The 20,466-nt window shown below is 34.4% G+C and overlaps 1 protein-coding gene across 33 annotated transcripts in view; it reads left to right on the forward strand.

Moving 5' to 3' along the window:
* The window catches only part of LOC108710881 (protocadherin gamma-B5), a 234,383-nt gene that overhangs the window by 150,262 nt on the left and 63,655 nt on the right, over window positions 1–20,466 (forward strand). For 2 of the 33 annotated variants that reach the window (XM_041586115.1, XM_041586123.1), the window contains exon 1: window positions 3,749–6,598. The exons of 27 other annotated variants lie outside the window; for them this stretch is intronic. In XM_041586115.1, coding sequence (XP_041442049.1) covers window positions 4,181–6,598 — 2,418 coding nt within the window. In that variant the 5' untranslated portion in view covers window positions 3,749–4,180. Of the gene's footprint in view, window positions 1–3,748; window positions 6,599–8,414; window positions 11,265–14,714; window positions 17,356–20,466 lie in introns of those variants that run through there. 4 more of the 33 variants (XM_041586111.1, XM_041586113.1, XM_018252076.2 and 1 more) reach the window with 2 other exon arrangements.

Here is a 20,466-nt window from a genome sequence, read left to right on the forward strand (position 1 = left end):
GCTGAAAAACTCAGCTTATACTCGAGTATATATGGTATTTTGCTTATTCTACCTCTACTGTGTAGCTGGTATGTGACTTTGTAATCACCATATCTCAATTTTTCTAGAATATTTCACTGATGCATTTCACCTTCTATATTCTTGGCCTCTTGTTTAATATCCTTAATGCAAACCATGACATTTTTATAATGTACAGACCAGTAAGTTTATAATTATATTTTTGTCACAGAATAGGGAACAGTGTATTTTGCTTCCGTTCTATAGATACAGCAGCCGAGTCAGTGCTGGATGTATCTCTGACGTATCTCTGAAAGCACTTGAGATCCCATAAAAGTCAATGGGAGCTACAACTGTCCTAATGGAGTTTTTAACCATTCAGACTTTTAGAGGTTTTTGGATTTTTTTTCTCTAGTAGTTGTATTTTATTTTTTTTTTGGAACATTCACTGCTTTTTCATTTGTGCCTTTTATATTCTGATCTTTCAAAAAATGTCATGTTCCTTGTGGTTTTAGAGAAATAGGGGCAAATGTAATAAGATTTGCAAAGAGAACAAATTTGTGAATTAAAATTATTTGCATGTTGCAATGCAATATTAGGCTTTTATTGCATTACAAATTTTAGTTGCACATTACAAACCTTTAACACCTGCTTGAAGGTGGCATAATTTTTTGGAGCAAATATAACAGCTTTTTCATTACATTGCACACTATTGCGAACTATAAAATTTGCAATAGCTATCCACTTGTGTAGCAAAGTGTTAGCAGAAGCAAAATGGTTCACTTTGCAAACATTTATTTGCATTGCAAACGAGTTACAAATGGTTTTAGCATATCAACTGCTATTGCATTTCCGTAATAGAGTTTAATCATGGTTTTAAAAGCTCTAATACTACAAAAATTCGACCTTTAATAAATGAGCCTCCAAATGTCAAATAACCTGCCTGTATGACTTTGAAGTGTGTGAGGAAATTAAAGTACTATACCTTGAGGAAACACACGCAGACATAAAATTAATTACTACCTACTCCCCTACTCTCTGTAAAACCCCTTATTCTGCTCGGCAGCAATTCTGCACCACCATATCACCGAAAAGTTAGAATACATCCAATGTCAAAAAGACAACCAAATATGTGCTACTTTCATAATAACAATAAAAAACATTAGGGGCACATACAGTATATGAGCAACTAATAATTTTGATTGGTAAGCATGATTACTGCTAAATCATTCAGATTTATCTATTTTCTGAAACCCGCTCATTAACCTGCATTTTGGTCATTTTTGATTACCTGATTTACTACTACTACTACAATTCAACCCCTCCAAATGAAACACAGAATCCATACATACACACACTTACACTGACTCCTCCATACACTCACAAACTATATACACCAATATCTACATTAATTACAGATTTTAGTATCACAATAGCCTATGATATTATGATTGTCCAAGAAAACAGCCAAGCCCTTCTTAAAGCATTAATAGGATCAGCCATCACAACATCATCCAGCAGTGTATTCCACAACCTCACTGTCCTCACTCTGAAGAACCACCTCACTGCTTCAAATAAAAGTCTTCTAGTCTTAAGTGATCATCTTTATATGAAAAAAAGTTCCCCTGCTATTTGTCTATAATGTCCTCTTATGTACTTGTAAAGTTTCCCCTCACAAGCATCTTTTTTTCCAGAGAAAACAGCCCCAACCTTGACAGTCTACCCTCATAATTTAAGTCTTCCGTCCCTCTAACCAATTTACTTGCACCTAGTCTCTGCACTCTCTCCAGCTCATTTATATCCCTCTTAAGGACTGGAGTCCAAAACTACACTGCATACTCCAGATGAGGCCTCACCAGGGACCTATAAAGACGCAAAAAACATATTGAGTTAATACCATTATTTATACAAGACAGAACTTTATTTGCTTTATTAGTCATAGCATGACACTGCCTGGAATTAGACAACTTTTTATTTATAAAAATCTACCCCTGGATCCTTCTCAGTTAAGGATACCCACAACACACTGTCATGTCGTTTTTAACTTGCGTTTATATTATTTCTGCCAAAGTGCATAACTTTGTCTTCATCAATATCAAACATCATTTTCCAGTTTGCTGCCCAGTTTTACAATTTAGTCAAATCACTCTGCAAAGTGGCAGCATCCTGCATGGAACCTATAGTTCTGCACAATTTAGTATCATCTGCAAAAATAGAAACAGTACTTTCAATGCCCACCTCCATGTCATTGATAAACACATTGAAAAGCAAAGGACCAAGTACAGGGCCACGTGGTACTCCACTAACAACACTGGTCCAATTAGAAAATATTCCATTTACCACTACTTTTTAGAATCTATCTTTTAGCCAGTTCTCTATCCAAGTACAAATACTTCCAGGCCAACATTCCTTAATTTAACCAGTAACCTTCTGTGTGTTTTAGCAAAGTCTAAGTAGATTACATCCACTGCTTGTATATATATATATATATATATATATATATATATATATATATATATATATATATATATATATATATATATATATATATATATATATATATATATATATATATATATATATATATATATATATATATAATACAAAAATAAATATGCAAAAATGATTGTATTGCCTTTATGTCACTGTATGTATGTATATAGCTTGAATGGCAGAGGATCATTTCTCATTTGGTTTTACTGTATTTTAAGCAAATGTTCAAAAGGGTGTTGTTTTTATATCTTACTGTTTGGCTGGAATGTGAATGTTTGAGTGTACTATTTGTAGTCTACATTTTCATAATTTTTCTAATTTTCACTAATTTCACCTTCTACAGTATATCCTGGGCTACTCAGTTAATATACTGAATGCAAACTCTGAAAATAATGTACAGTAAACTAGTAAGAATAATATTAGCATATTTTGCTTGTATGTTATAGATACATCCACTTATATATCAGTGGCAGGGGCATATCTGATGTAAGTGCTTATTGTTACCTACATTTAGCCCATTTATGGTTTCAGCATTACAACCTGCAATGTAATATAAAGAATTTATCAATACAATCCCTAATTTAAAAAACAATGTTGGGATACATTGTAGTGTAAAAAAGAGTTTAATAATGAAACATTGGTTGCTTTGATAATATAATGTAAAAATCAAGAGACTTGGTAGTAGGTATTTCCACCATCTATAATTTTGAATGCTATGGAAGGGTATTGTGCTGTAAAAAAAATCTGAATCATTAATCTCCAGATTCATTTGCATTGTGGCAGTTTTAAAATTATGCTCATACAAATTTTTAGGGACTAAGCTTGGTGAAGTGTTAGTCATTCCGCTACTAACATATTGATCTTCTTTGATATGTGTCCATTCTTTAAAGACTTTTATGACAGCCAGAACATTTCTTGCAAACGTTAATATTGCAGTAACACGTAGTTAACATAAATAATATATAATACACCAGAGCCATGAATATCATATAAATGATATCCTTATAAATGGTACTTAGTTATGTCATCGGTTATAATCGGAGCTTAGTAATGTCATTTCTATCATATGACTCACTAAAACTTGTATATTATAATAAAGTGCCCCTTGTTGAAAAATATGATGATATTAGAAGTCAGCAGTCTATAACCTCTATAAAAGCTTTTATAGGGTCATGGAACTCCTTGGTAATGTAAAATATTCTTATATTTTACAAAAGGGGGAACTTTATTCACTATATAATCTATCATTCACCAATATTTGTATAGATCAGTAAAGATGGTTATCACTTGGTAAAAGAAAAGATAGTGGGCAGTTAAAACTTTAAAAGCTTTCCTGACTGCCGGGACATTTTTGTTAAAGAAAAAATTAATAGATCTGCTAGGAACCCTTTAGGGATCCCCAGTTCAATATCTGATACATCAGCCATTTCTTCTGTATATATTATCATTATCTGCAATTCCACATTTATGCCTCAGAGCGCCGCTGTTCACTAATATTAAGAAACCTTGGAGATCCATTGGTACTATTGTAAAGCAGACATAGTTCAGATTTGCAAGGAGGGATCACAATCATGTTGGCTTCTCATACAGAGGATATATCTGCTCTTGGACTCATAAGGTAGAGGATTTTACATGTCTTTTTCCCATCTGGATTACAAATAAAGCAAGAAGCTTATTTCTCATATAAAGAATGGCTGAAGTAAAGATGCAACAAACACAGAAAAACAAAGGATTCAGATGGCAAGTAATCTCTTTATTCCTATTTCCATGCCTTTGTCATTCAGTCTCTGCTCAGCTGCAATATTCCATTTTTGAAGAAATGCAAAAAGGCTCATTGATAGGAAATTTAGCAAATGATCTTGGATTAAATGTTAAGGAAATTGCAGATAGAAAACTCAGAATTGTTTCACGTCTGTCAGAGAAATTTTTCAGAGTAAACCTTGGAAATGGAAATTTGAATGTTGCAGACAGGATAGACAGAGAGGCTTTGTGTGGGGCAAGAGAAGAATGTTTTCTAACATTTGATTCTGTGATTGAGAATCCTCTAAATATTTTCCATGTTAGGATTGACATTAAGGACATAAATGATAATGCACCAAGATTTGTTCGTGAAAAAATTGAATTTGAAATTAGTGAGCACACCTCAGCAGGGGCAAGGTTTCCATTACAAAATGCAGAAGATCTGGATGTGGGAATAAATTCTATTGTTACGTATAAACTCAGTGCCAATAAGCATTTTGTACTAGGGGAGAAAAAGAACAAGAATGGGAGAACATTTCCAGAACTGATTTTGGAGACAAGTTTAGATCGAGAAACACAAAGCAACCATGAGCTGATATTAACAGCATCTGATGGGGGAAATCCTGTGCAAACAGGTACAACTCTCATTAAGATTATTGTTACTGATTTCAATGACAACTTTCCTGTATTCACACAAGAGATATACAAAGTAACTATACATGAAAACATCCCAATTAATTCTACAGTACTTCATGTTAATGCAAGTGATGAAGATGAAGGCATCAATGCGCAAATAACATACTCATTTAGTACAACTGCAACTAATGTGCTCCGTATTTTCTCTATTAATCCAAATACTGGAGAAATTAAAAGTATAGGTAATGTGGATTTTGAGGAAGAAAAATATTATGATATTTCTGTACAAGCTGAGGATTGTGGTGGCCTTGTCACCAATGCCAAAGTGTTAATAGAAATTATAGATGAAAATGATAATGCCCCAGATATATCAGTTACATCAATAACTACCCCAATCGCTGAGGATTCTATGTCTGGCACTTTAGTAGCATTAATTGAAGCACATGATCTAGATTCTGGAATAAATGGAGAGGTTGACTTACAAATCATTGGCGTGGTACCATTTAAACTATTGTCAACATCTGGAAACTTCTACAAAATTGTTACTACAAGCACCTTGGATAGAGAAAGAAACTCACATTACAATATTACCATTCAAGCTACAGACAAAGGTTCTCCTCCCCTTTCTTTCCAGAAAACCATCACATTGGATGTTTTGGATATAAATGACAATCCACCTGTATTTGAAAAATCAACATATGTTGCATATGTATCAGAAAACAATCAACCAGGAGCATCAATATACAGTATTCAAGCAATAGATAAGGACACTGAAGAAAATGGAAAACTCCACTATTCCATTATCACCAGCAATACAGAAGAGCTACCATTAACCTCTTATATTTCTATTAACCCAGTAACTGGAGTTCTTTATGCACAGCGATCATTTGATTATGAGCAGGACAGAGAATTTGAAATACAAATCATGGCAAAAGATAATGGATCTCCACCACTAAATAGCAGTGCAATAGTGAGAATTTGTGTTATTGACCAGAATGATAATTCACCAAATATTCTCTACCCATCAGCAGATGGTGGATCTGCAGCATATGAGATGGTTCCTTTCTCCTCTGAACAAGGTTCTTTAGTGACTAAAGTGGTGGCAGTTGATGCTGACTCAGGTCACAATGCTTGGCTCTCTTATCATTTTTTACAAGACTCTGAAATATCACATTTTGGCATTGATCAATATACAGGAGAGATCAGAACATCTCGAGTTTTCCAACAAAGAGACATTTTGAGGCATAAAGTTGTGGTGATAGTAAAGGACAATGGGACACCCTCTCTCTCAGCCACTGTTACACTGACTCTTGTAGTTGCTGATAATTTTCAGCATGTGCTTCCTGAAATTAGTAACCAACCCATGAAATCAGATTCTCAGTCAAACATGCAAATTTACTTAGTAATTGCCATAGCACTGATCTCTTTTCTCTTCATGTTGACTGTGATTTTTGCTGTCATATCTAAATACAGAGAATCAAAATCCCCAACATCAATTAGTTCACTGAGCACATACCCCCAAATCGATCATAGATTTTTTCCTCAATTTAATACGGGTACTTTGCCGTTTCCATACTCTTATGATGTCTGTGTTACAATGGATCCAAGTGAAAGAGACTTTGCTTTTGTTAAACCTCCTAATGTTCCGGTGGGATGTTTAATTGATGCTAATGATTCAGATATTGGAAATGAAAGTGCACAAGGAGCTTTAGCTGATACGGCCATTGTGGAGGTGAGTCACTGTTTCAGTGAATGACATTTTTATTAAGATTGCCAAAATGACGATTTCCCAAAGTTTCTATGACAGTTTATGAAAATAGATAGGATTTCAGCCATTTGTGAAAAATACTCAAGCTGCAAACATAATTGTATTGCTTTTTACTATTTTTACTTTTTAATGCAACTCTTAAGGCAACCTATTAGACATTTTAACTGTAGGCCAGTTTTCCTATACCTTGACATTTGCATTATTTCTCAGGTGTCCTGTAGCTTTGTGTTCAGGTTGTTTTACGCTGCTACATTTAATAGTAATTCATGATATGTTGGATGCTCACTTCAGCTCTATTACAACCAATACAGTGGATCTTGAATCTCTTTACTTTTGATGTTGCTGAATCACAATTTTTGGTACCGATACAAACTATTTTTCTACTTTTAGGATAAATACTAAGACCCTGTTTCTATTGCATTGTGTTGCGGTTGGAGCATCAACTTTTTTATAAGACAGAAATGTTTTGCAATGGACTATTCATCAAATGTGTAACTATATATTTAATACATTTAGTGGAAAACTGTTGACAATAACATTTTGCACAATGGAAGAATACATTAATTAAATGTTGCATTTATATTTATAAACAACTTCAGAACCGCTGAACATCTGTGATAAAAGTGTTTTAGAAAGATGCTTTGAATTCCAGTTTTTTTCAGTAGACATACAATTTTATTTTTTGCTTAACATCAGTATTAAAAATTATTATGCAAAGGCCTTGGAAAAGCATGATATTGGGTGTTTGCGGTTGGCAATGTTTATGTCATAAAAGGGTCCATAACAGACTAAAAGTGAAATAAAATGAATGATAGGAAGGGAAAATGATTACAATTCAAATCTGAAAAATCAGGAAAAATTTAAAAGCACTGAAAATTATTCTTTTCATTTTGACAAATTGGGGCTGTTTAAAAAAAAACTTTCTTTTATATTTTATTTTTTTATTTCTATTTCTGAGATCTTTTTGGTAACATGGAGCCAGATCAATGGAATTTGTAATAAACAAGAACTTCTGTGTATAAGCCTTTAAGTGAACTGAAATCTTTGCCTCTGCAGAAGGGTAAATGCCCGCCCAAAGAAATTGAAACTGTTTGTTGCTGCTCCCAACAACCAAATAGCATGGTCAATTGCAGACTAGAAGAATGTTATAAAATAAAATACGTGCCTACATTAGTAAATTAACTGTGTTGCATGCTACAGTGCCTTTTTTCACAGTTTAAATATCAGTACACAAATACCTAAATTAAGTGTACAGACTGTACTGCTCTTCCTTTTCTCAACCAAGGAATACCATGGTTCCTTAACTCATATTTTCCTTTTTACTGTGCCTTAGTGTTCGATCTTTATAAAGCATTTATCAATAAAATCCATAATTTAAAAAACAATGTTATAATACATTGCAATGTGAAACTCTTTGTGAAAAAGAGTTTAATAATCAAACATGTGTTGCTTTGGCGATATAATGTACTAAATCAAGAAACTCATTGGCAAATATATATATATATATATATACCATCTGTAATTCTGAGTGCTAAGGACAGGTACTGCACAGTAAAAATATCTGAATCATTAATCCCCTAATTAACTTGCATTGTGCCGATTTTTACCTTATACTAATGTAAATGATTATGAATATACAACTTGGTACTGTAAGGGGTCAGCTCTGCTTCTCTAATCTAGCAACCCAAATACCCTTATAACATTTGAAAGCTCAAAGCAGTCAAACACATTCTGATGAACTGACATAGAAAATAACTTGCAAATGTTTATATTACAATTATTTGTAGTTAACATATATAAAATATATGGCTGTTTTTTATAGAGCAGTAAAGATGCTTATCACTTGGTAAAAAAAAATAGTGGGCATTTAAGCATTTAAAAACTTTCCTGATCTGCTGAGAACCCTTCAGGATTTCCCATTAAAATGTTGATATTTCAGCCCTATATTTCAGGTATATTCTCTGCAGTTCCACATTTGTGCCTCAGAGCGCCGCTGTTCACTAATATTAAGAAACCTTGGAGATCCATTGGTACTATTGTAAAGCAGACATAGTTCAGATTTGCAAGGAGGGATCACAATCCTGTTGGCTTCTCATACAGAGGATATATCTGCTCTTGGTCTCAAAAGGTAGTGGGTTTTTACACGTTTTTTTGCCAACTGGGTTACAAATAAAGAGCTTCACTGGGCATATTTCTCAAATAAGGAATGGCTGACATAAGGATGCAACAAACACAGCAAAACAAAGGATTCAGATGGCAAGTAATTTTTTTATTCCTATTTCCATGCCTGTGTCTTTCAGTCTCTGCTCAGCTGCAATATTCCATTTTTGAAGAAATGCAAAAAGGCTCATTGATAGGAAATTTAGCAAATGACCTTGGATTAAATGTTAAAGAAATTGCAGATAGAAAACTCAGAATTGTTTCACGTCTGTCAGAGAAATATTTCAGATTAAATGTTGGAAATGGAAATTTAAATGTTGCAGACAGGATAGACAGAGAAGCTCTGTGTGGGACAAGAGATGAATGTTTTCTAACATTTGATGCTGTGATTGAGAATCCTCTAAATATTTTCCATGTTAGGATTGACATTAAGGACATAAATGATAATCCACCGAGATTTGTTCATGACAAATTTGAATTTGAAATTAGTGAGCACACCTCAACAGGAACAAAATTTCTTTTACAAAATGCAGAAGATCTGGATGTGGGAATAAATTCTGTTGTTACCTATAAACTCAGTGCCAATAAGCATTTTGTACTAGGGGAGAAAAAGAACAGTAATGGGAGAACATTTCCAGAACTGATTTTGGAGACAAGTTTAGACAGAGAAACACAAAACAACCATGAGTTGATATTAACAGCATCTGATGGTGGAAATCCTGTGCAAACAGGTACAACTCTCATTACTATTATTGTTACTGATTTCAATGACAATTTTCCTGTATTCACACAAGAAGTATATAAAGTAAATATACATGAAAACATCCCAATAAATTCTATTGTACTTCAAGTTAATGCAAGTGACAAAGATGAAGGTATCAATGCGCAAATCATATTTTCTTTTAGTACAGCTGCAACTAATGTGCTCCGTATTTTCACTATTAATCCAAATAACGGAGAAATCAAAACTATAGGTAATGTGGATTTTGAAGAAGAAAAATATTATGATATTTCTGTACAAGCTAAAGACAGTGGTGGCTTTGTCGCCAATGCCAAAGTGTTAATAGAAATAATAGATGAAAATGACAATGCTCCAGAAATATCTGTCACCTCAATAAATACCCCAATCTCTGAGGATTCTGCACCTGGCACTGTGGTGGCATTAATTGAAGCACATGATCTTGACTCTGGAACAAATGGAGAGGTTGACTGTGAAATAATTGGTGTGGTACCTTTTAAACTATTGTCAACATCTGGAAATTTCTACAAAATTGTTACAACAAACATCTTGGATAGAGAAAGAAGTTCACATTACAATATTACCATTCAAGCTACAGACAAAGGTTCTCCTCCCTATTCTTTTATGAAAACCATTAGATTGGATGTTCTGGATATAAATGACAATCCACCTGTATTTGAAAAATCAACATATGTTGCCTATGTACCAGAAAACAATCAACCAGGAGTCTCAATATACTGCATCCAAGCAATAGATAAGGACAATGAAGAAAATGGAAAACTCTTCTATTCCATTATCACCAACAATACAGAAGAGCTACAGACAACCTCTTATGTTTCCATTAACCCAGTAACTGGAGTTATTTATGCACAGCGATCATTTGATTATGAGCAGGACAGAGAATTTGAAATCCAAATAATGGCAAAAGACAATGGATCTCCATCTCTAAATAGCAGTGCAACAGTGAGAATTTGTGTTGTTGATCAGAATGATAATTCACCAACTATTCTCTATCCATCACCAGATGTTGGTGGATCTGGAGCATATGAGATGGTTCCTTTCTCCTCTGAACAAGGTTCTTTAGTGACTAAAGTGGTGGCAGTGGATGCTGACTCAGGTCACAATTCTTGGCTCTCTTATCACTTTATGCAAGACTCTGAAACATCACATTTTGTAATTGATCAATATACAGGAGAGATCAGAACATCTCGAGTTTTCCAAGAAAGAGACATTTTGAGGCACAAAGTTGTGGTGATAGTAAAGGACAATGGGACACCATTTCTCTCAGCCACTGTTACACTGACTCTTGTAGTTGCTGATAATTTTCTGCATGTGCTTCCTGAAATTAGTAACCAACCCATGAAATCAGATTCTCAGTCAAACATGCAAATTTACTTAGTAATCGCCATAGCACTGATCTCTTTTCTCTTCATGTTGACTGTAATTTTTGCTGTCATATCTAAATACAGAGAATCAAAATCCCCAATATCACTTAGTTCACTGAGCACATACCCCCAAATTGATCATAGATTTCTTCCTCAATTTAATACTGGTACTTTGCCGTTTCCATACTCTTATGATGTCTGTGTAACACTGGATCCAAGTGAAAGAGACTTTGCTTTTCTTAAACCCCCAAACAATGTTCCAGTGGGATGTTTAATTGATGCCAATGATTCAGGTATTGGAAATGAAAGTGCACAAGGAGCTTTAGCTGATGCGCCCGTTGTGGAGGTGAGTTGCTGTTTCAGCGAATTACATTTTTCTTAAATTGACCAAAAGACTTGATTTCCCCTCTTTTCTGTGATATTTATGGAAATCAGTTCAGTTGTGTAGGATTTCAGTTATTTTGTAAAAAAAATATGCTTGAGCTGCAAATGTAAACATTAATAGCCATAGTCAACTTGTCAACAGTGTCATACACTCTGAATTTTGCCAGTGTATAAACCAAATCGAATCCTTTTGGTTGAATACCAATAGTGTTAGGAATTAGTAGGGGGTGGGGCCTTGCAGGAAGACCTTACAGTTCTAACTGGGTTAAAATTAGAATTCACAAGATTTCAAAAGCAACATCAGTGTTTTGGGTTTGCAATGTTTGTGCCATAAGTGAGTGTCCATAATACATTAAAAGTGAACTAAAACTAAAACAGAAGAGATACCAGATTTATTCAAAATTGTGCAAGTTTTATGAATAGAAAAGTTCTTAAATAATCTTGATTTTTTGCTAATCTGGAATGAAAAATTATTTATGAAAAAATGGAAAAAATAAATAGCTCTTGAAAGCTGATAATATACATCTGTGTTGGCTCATATAGGGGCTTTTATTTGAGTTTTTAAGATTTTTCAATAACATGAGCCAGATAAAGAAGATTTGTGTGTAACATGGTCTGTAGAAGTCGCCTTATCATATAGCACTGTGCACGATACTAGATAACTAATCCCACTGACCATAGCCAAAGCATTTTGGTCTAGATAGTAGAATTCTAACAATATGCATCTGGTTAATATTTTTTCCTTCTTTATTTTTTAATCAAAATCAAGGTTTGAAAGATGTTATTTGGTTAGTGACCCCATAACCAAAGAACATTTTCATCTGCAGGCTAAAAAAAGTCTACACAAATCAAACTTAATAAAATGTATGACTACATTAGTAAATGAACCTGGTCATCTGCTAGAATGAATTTTTTGCACTGCATGTTTATAGTACACCAATACCTTGAGTAAGGGAATAGAACACATGAGTGAAATTTGTATTTTGTGCCAATCCTTCTCAAGTAACTTGATGTGTAACACTTTTCCCATTAGATCCAATATGATTTACTTGGACACCATAAGCATAATGGATGTTCTAAATTGCATGGATGTAGTATTGTATTGTTACCATGACCTATATGGGCATAATTTAAATATATTATTGCAAGTGTGAAGCTGTTTATGCCAACATTATAAAACCAAGTGAATGGTACTGTGATTATGCAAAAATCTCTTGAGTTCTGTTATAGTAAAATGGTGTATTCATGTCAGTGGCAATATACACTAAACATTTGATGAGGTCTAAGTCAAAAGTTGTACAGTATATAGGGTATGAGATCTGTGTGAAAAAAAGTGACTTATCTTTCTTCAGCACACTAGTCATAGACCACATAGTGCACATCATGTTTGGAAAGAATGTATAAATAACTTGAATTTTTATGACACATGATCAAATCTCTTTTGGTTTTACTGTGTTGTAAGCACATGATTAAAAGAAGACTACAAATTGTAGTCTACAATGTTTCCAAGTAATTTTCAGTAATGCATTTCATCTTCTATAGCATAGCCCACTCATTTCATGTTATAAACACAAACCATGAATTGCTGAACTGCATAGCAACCAATAAGACTATACTTATCTTTTTGAGTTGTTTTAGGGAACAATATATTTTGGTTGTATGCTGCAGATATAGTTGACTTAAATCAGTGCCAGATGCATCTCTGATGTAGTTGCTTATTGTTACCTGCATCGAACCCTATCAAAGAAGCCAAAAGCTACCCCTATCTGGACCTGATAGTGTCTAACAAAAGGCTTGGTGGGTTGGATGTTGCTTCTGTGCTGTGATCCAGGGAAGAGGAGCCCAATCTTAACTGCATTTCCTCCCCTGTGGTTCCTACCTTGGCCTTTCTTCTTCTTGCCTTTCTCCTTCACTTTAATATTCCTTGTATCCTCTATTCTTACATTCATTCTCATAGTTAAACGGATTACCCCAGTTTAGTAGGACTTCAATGACTGTACCACCGTATTTCCCTTCTTTTCCTACCAAGAAATAGTTGTTTAACTCACCATTCCTTTGTACTGTCTTATAATACACCATCTTTATAAACCATTTATTAAAACAATCCCTCTTTTAATCAAACACACTTTGAAGATATAGGGCCAGATTCAATTCATTGAGAAAAAAAGGGTTTTATCATGTGAAAAAGTCATGAACGCGATTCAATTTGAGATGCAATTCGATTCAGAAAAACATCTCAAGTTTTATCTCATGAAAAGTCTATTGAAAAAAACTGGAACTGAATTTTTAGTAAAGTTTTTTCTCCTTGAATTGAATCTCTTCCATGAGTTTTCAAATGATAAACCATGAGATACTTTGTTCTCACTGAATTGAATATGGCCCATAGTGGGTTATCAAAGGTCGAGTTGTGTTTTTCCCAGAAAATTTTAGTTTTTCAAGGAAAGTTTCAGTAAAAACTTAAATTCTAAAATAAGATTTATTATTCCTAAAAGCTGCAAAAAGCTAGAATGACAAAATATTCCAGCTAAAGCCTGTTGAGGTCATGTAGAAGTCAATGGCAGAGGTCCCTTGAACCATTTCAAGATATTTTTAGCCCTCATGATTTTCTGGTTTTGTCTGGTGGTTTGCACCTAAAAACTTAATAAATTTGAGGTATATGAGTTTTTTTTGCATATAACTCAATAAATTCTAATGTAGAAATTGAGCAGGCACTTCTAGGAACCAGTTTTCCAGGCAGACTTTTCAATTAAAAAAGTATTTATTTATTGAAGAGCACTAGGACACAGCTTAATGTGTTTTGTATCAACAGGATACTTAATCATAGGCTATAATTAAGGATCCAGATGTTCAGATGTAACATTCTCTTTTCTGAATCATTAACCTCCCTCTTAACCTGCATTGTGGCAGTTTTCACATTTTACCAATATTCATTTTTAGGGATTAACGACTTGGTGAAGTGTTAGTGATCAGCTCTGATACTCAGCTCTAACAACCTAAACAATAATGTTCAAAGCAGTCAAACACTTTCTTATAAACTGACACATTTACCAGCTGGATTAGTGACCATTCTTTAAATACTTTCCTGACAGACAGGGAATTTCTTTTTAGTTGCAGATGTTTATTTTGCAGTATAATGTAGTTAACACAAATAATATGGGGCCTATTTATTGTTGCCCATTATTTACAGAGCAGAATAGATTAAGTTATTGCTTGGTAAGATATACTGGCCATTTAGGTTACTTCTTTAAAAACTTTCCTGACTGTCAGGTCAGTTTTGTTAAAAAGGGAAAATATACATCTGCTTAGAATCCTTCCAAATACCCAATCTTCATAGCTAATAAATCAGCTCTATATTTTAAGTATTTCTACTGTGTATATATTCTGCAGTTCCACATTTGTGCCTCAGAGCGCCGCTGTTCACTAATATTAAGAAACCTTGGAGATCCATTGGTACTATTGTAAAGCAGACATAGTGCAGATTTGCAAGGAGGGATCACAATCATGTTGGCTTCTCATACAGAGGATATATCTGCTCTTGGTCTCATCAGATAGTGGATTTTGCATGTCTTTTTCCAGCTGGGTTACAAATACAGCAAGAAGCGTCACTGGGCACATTTCTCATATAAAGTATGCCTGAGATAAAGATGCATCAAACACAGAAATGCACAGGATTCAGATGGCAAGTAATCTTTTTATTCCTATTTCCATGCCTGTGTCATTCAGTATCTGCTCAGCTGCAATATTCCATTTTTGAAGAGATGCAAAAAGGCTCATTGATAGGAAATTTAGCAAATGATCTTGGATTAAATGTTAAGGAAATTGCAGCTAGAAAACTCAGAATTGTTTCACGCCTTTCAGAGAAATATTTCACAGTAAATCTTGGAAATGGGAATTTGAATGTTGCAGACAGGATAGACAGAGAAGCTCTGTGTGAGGCAAGCAAAGAATGTTTTCTTACTTTTGATGCTGTAATTGAGAATCCTCTAAATATTTTCCATGTTAGAGTTGACATTAAGGACACAAATGATAATCCACCAAGATTTGTTTGTGAGAAAATTGAATTTGAAATTAGTGAATCTACATCAGCTGGAACAAGATTTCCTTTACAAAATGCAGAAGATCTGGATGTGGGAATAAATTCTGTTGTTACCTATAAACTCAGTGCCAATAAGCATTTTGTACTAGGGGAGAAAAAGAACAATAATGGGAGAACATTTCCAGAACTGATTTTGGAGACAAGTTTAGACCGAGAAACACAAAGCAACCATGAGCTGATATTAACAGCATCTGATGGTGGAAATCCTGTACAAACAGGTACAACTCTAATTAAGATTATTGTTATTGATGTCAATGACAATTTACCTGCATTTACACAAGAGATATACAAAGTAACTATACATGAAAACATCCCAATTAATTCTACGGTACTTCATGTTAATGCAGGTGATAAAGATGAAGGCATCAATGCACAAATCACATACTCTTTTAGTACAGCTGCAATTAATGTGCTCAGTATGTTCACTATTAATCCAAATAATGGAGAAATTAAAACTAAAGGAAATGTGAACTTTGAGGAAGCAAAATATTATGATATTTCTGTACAAGCTAAAGATGTTGGTGGCCTTGTCGCCCAAGCCAAAGTGTTAATAGAAATAATAGATGAAAATGACAATGTTCCAGATATATCAGTTACATCAATAACTACCCCGATCTCTGAGGATTCCCCGTCTGGCACATTGGTAGCATTAATTGAAGCACATGATCTTGACTCTGGAGAAAATGGAGAGGTTGACTGTGAAATCATTGGTGTGGTACCTTTTAAACTATTGTCAACATCTGGAAACTTCTACAAAATTGTTACTACAAGCACCTTGGATAGAGAAAGAAGCTCACATTACAATATTACCATTCAAGCTACAGACAAAGGTTCTCCTCCCCTTTCTTTTCAGAAAGCCATCAGATTGGATATTTTAGATATAAATGATAACCCACCTGTATTTAAAAAATCAACATATGTTGCTTATGTACCAGAAAACAACCAACCAGGAGCCTCAATATACAGTATTCAAGCAATAGATAAGGACACTGAAGAAAATGGAAAACTTTACTATTCCATTATCACCAGCAATACAGAAGAGCTACCAACAACCTCTTATATTTCCATTAACCCAGTAACTGGCGTTATTTATGCACAGCGATCATTTGATTATGAACTGGACAGAGAATTTCAAATACAAATTATGGCAAAAGACAATGGATTTCCCCCTCTGAACAGCAGCACCATTGTGAGAATTTGTGTTGTTGATCAGAATGATAATTCACCAAATATTCTCTACCCATCACCAGATGTTGGTGGATCTGCAGCATATGAGATTGTTCCTTTCTCTTCTGAACAAGGTTCTTTGGTGACTAAAGTGGTGGCAGTTGATGCTGACTCAGGTCACAATGCTTGGCTCTCTTATCATTTTTTACAAGATTCAGAAACATCACATTTTATCATTGATCAATTTACAGGAGAGATCAGAACATCTCGACTTTTCCAAGAAAGAGATATTTTGAGGCACAAAGTTGTAGTGATAGTAAAAGACAATGGGACACCCTCTCTCTCAGCCACTGTTACACTGACTCTTGTAGTTGCTGATAATTTTCAGCATGTGCTTCCTGAAATTAGTAACCAACCCATGAAGTCAAACTCCCAATCAAACATGCAGATTTACTTGGTTATCGCCATAGCACTGATCTCTTTTCTCTTTATGTTGACGGTGATGTTTGCTGTCATATCTAAATACAGAGAATCAAAATCCCCAATATCAATTAGTTCACTGAGCACATACCCCCAGCTTGATCACAGATTTCTTCCTCAATTCAATACTGGTACTTTGCCTCTACCTTACTCTTATGATGTCTGTGTAACACTGGATCCAAGTGAAAGGGATTTTGCATTTCTTAAACCTCCAAACAATGTTCCCGTGGGATGTTTAATTGATGCCAATGATTCAGGTATTGGAAATGAAAGTGCACAAGGAGCTTTAGCTGATGCGGCCATTTCAGAGGTGAGTCACTGTTTCAGTGAATGACATTTTTGTTAAATTGGCCAAAATGATTTGTTTTCCAGTCTTTTTTATTATGGTTTAGAAAAGTCAAGTGTTTTTGAGGATTTCAGCCATTGTAAAAAACACACTTGAGCTGCAAATGTAAACAATAATGGTAATATGCACCTTTTCTACAGTGTTATGCACTCTTTAAAGTAAAGGAACACATAAAATATATTGTTTGACCCTTTGACTTTTCTACTTTACTCCTTGTACTATTTAATGCAACCCTAAAGTTAACCTATTAAACATTTTTAACTGTGGCTTAAAATTGCAAAAAATACATGCACTTCTAAAGGGAATACATTCAGAGATAAACCCAACCCTGACACATTTTGTATCAACAAATATGTAGTTATAGGATATAATATACAGAATTTAAAAAATGGTTATATAGGAAGTGAGATTCACTAATTGGTCACTCTTTCTATATCTAATTATCATGTTAAACCCAATAAATGCTCAGTAACAACATGATACATGTCATTTTCAGCATCCTATACAACAACACAAATTACAAAAAGATAACACTGACGGGACAAACCAATAAAATGTTGCAAACCACAAATTAAAAAAAGGCTAGAGAAAACCCTAGATAGTATGCACATAAGCCATCTTACCAGTAAACAAATAGATCAAAATGAAAACAAAATATAAAGGCATATACCCTAACCTATACAAAAACAACCATGATACTTAACAAAAAACATGAGCCTGAAAGAATTCTCATATGATCCCCAATTCAAACACAAAACACTTGGCATCAATAGCCTTTTTCAATCCTTTAGGATAGTGCATCTCAAGATTTAAAATCCAGTATACCTCCCTATGTAATAATGTAGAATTCAAGTACACACCTCTGTATGATGGAAAAATCCTCCCAATCCCTTGTATCTAAAGATGTGCAAAATCACCTCCATTACAGTGCTTATAATGTATTGAAACAGTGGCTTTTATACCATTCGGTGCTTCAAAGGCCTCGAAGTGCAACCAACATATTGCATATTACAACACAAGTATTAGCATATAAACCATGTGGCTGGTACTGTAGTTAATGTAACTTTGCATTTTATAGATGTTATACAAATATATTTATTTATAGGCCTATATCTTGTTGGCTGTATAGACTAGCCTATGACAATACAGCCGGGCCACACACATAAGTTGGTGAGTTACTTCTCCTTCTGTATGCTGATTTGATGAATGCACAACTACGCAAATAACCCAGGGTATATGCAATCTGGTTTGGAAGTTAACTGGTTAGTGTTTATTAATTTTATTTTGACTGTGCGGCATTTCTTTATTTTTCTCAGTCTTGATTGAGGTTAGTTTTCCTATACCTTGACATTTACATAATTTTTCATATATCCCATAGCTTTGTGTTAAATTTGTTCTACCCAGCTACACCATACAGGCATGCAAGATATTTTGGCAGCTTTTTTAAGGGATAATGCAACCAGGACTGTATTACCTTTTACCAGGTAATGTCAGTCTTTACAGTGGATTTTGAATATCTAGTTTTGATGTTGCCAAATAGACTGTTTCTGGTACAGGTTCATTGTATTTTGCCAGTGGATGAGCCAAATACTTTTTGGATGATTACTGAGACGCTGTTTCTGCCTCATTGTATTTTGCCAATGGGAGACTAAGGGGGTTATTTATCAAGGTCCATATTTATCTCAATATCGGCTGCTACAAACTTCGATCTAACCCGCTCTGGTTTTTAATGCTTATTTATTCTTACATTTTCCCGAAAATTACCTTTGCAGGAAAAGCTCAGATTTCTACGATTTTGTTGTGAATTTTCAACAGAAAGCTCCAAAACATTGTGAAATTGTCTGAAACCCCCGACACAACCAAAAATCAATGGGACTGTTCCCATTGACTTTTATGCAACCCCAACAGGTTTGTGAAGCCGTTTTTTTATATTCTGGCTTTTTAGCCCTCGGGGTTTAATAAAGTAGCTTTTTAAAAGCCTATTATAACACAAAAAATCAAGAATTTTTCTGATTTCGGGGAATTTCAGGTATTCAGAGCTTAGTAAATAACCCCCTAAGCTTCAGGTTTCAATGGCAAAGCCAAGGCCATGGTGCCACTACTTTCTGTGTCATTGAATTCTATTTCATCATATGTATTTTAAATCAGAATAAATATTTTCCCAAGATTCCCAAAACAAAATCAGTGGAATGGGTTTTGCAATGCCATAAAATGGAGAGTCCATAATAGACTGATATTGAACTGAAACACATAGGAAAGCAGATTTATTAAAATTTAAATTTGAGTTTTTATTAGTATTTTCAAACTGAAAAAAATCTGAAATAAATGATTTATTGTACTGATCTCTTGAGCTCTGTGACAGTAGAATGTAGAGTGGAAACATGTGAAGTGGAAACATTTTCTAAACTTTTGGTAAGCTCTAAGTCAGGCAGGGCCGTTTCTGTACTCAGTGGTACCCTGAGGCAGCGTAGCTTCCCCCCACTCATTTTTTTTCTGTCAGGACAGGTTGAGGCTGCATCACTATAGCAGAAAGCTCTATTCTCCACTCGCCTCATGGCAGCAGTGTCCTTATATGCAGGGTATGAAATCATACCGCCCAGCATTTTGGAAACAGAAAGAGGGACAAAAAGATTTGTTGTGTGGTGTGCGGTGAAAATTTTTGACCACACCCATTTTGTGGCCACACCCCCAAAATACCATGTCTATTTTACAAAATTATCCAGGTTATGAAAGTTTGAACACATTTCTGTGTTTTTTATGTGTTATAACAGTTTTGCTCATGATGGTGAATTGCCCTGTTAGATGTGAGTCTTAGTTCTCTCAAGAGACGTCCTTATCTAAAACTGTTACGAAATTATCTAACAATCGATTTTGGGCTCTCTGCCAAAAGTCAATTAAATTAGAAACTTTGTATCATGTTCTGGTTGTTCAGTGCAGGAGATCAAATAGAAATTCGGGACATTTCAGTACAAAAATGGGACAGTTGGAAGGTATGTGAAATCTGCGTGGAAAGTGATCATATTTTTCTATTCAGGGCACGTTATGTCTGTAGACCACATAGTGCACATCCACTTT

Source organism: Xenopus laevis, chromosome 3L, assembly GCF_017654675.1.
Source record: "Xenopus laevis strain J_2021 chromosome 3L, Xenopus_laevis_v10.1, whole genome shotgun sequence".
Classification (NCBI taxonomy): Eukaryota; Metazoa; Chordata; class Amphibia; order Anura; family Pipidae; genus Xenopus; species Xenopus laevis.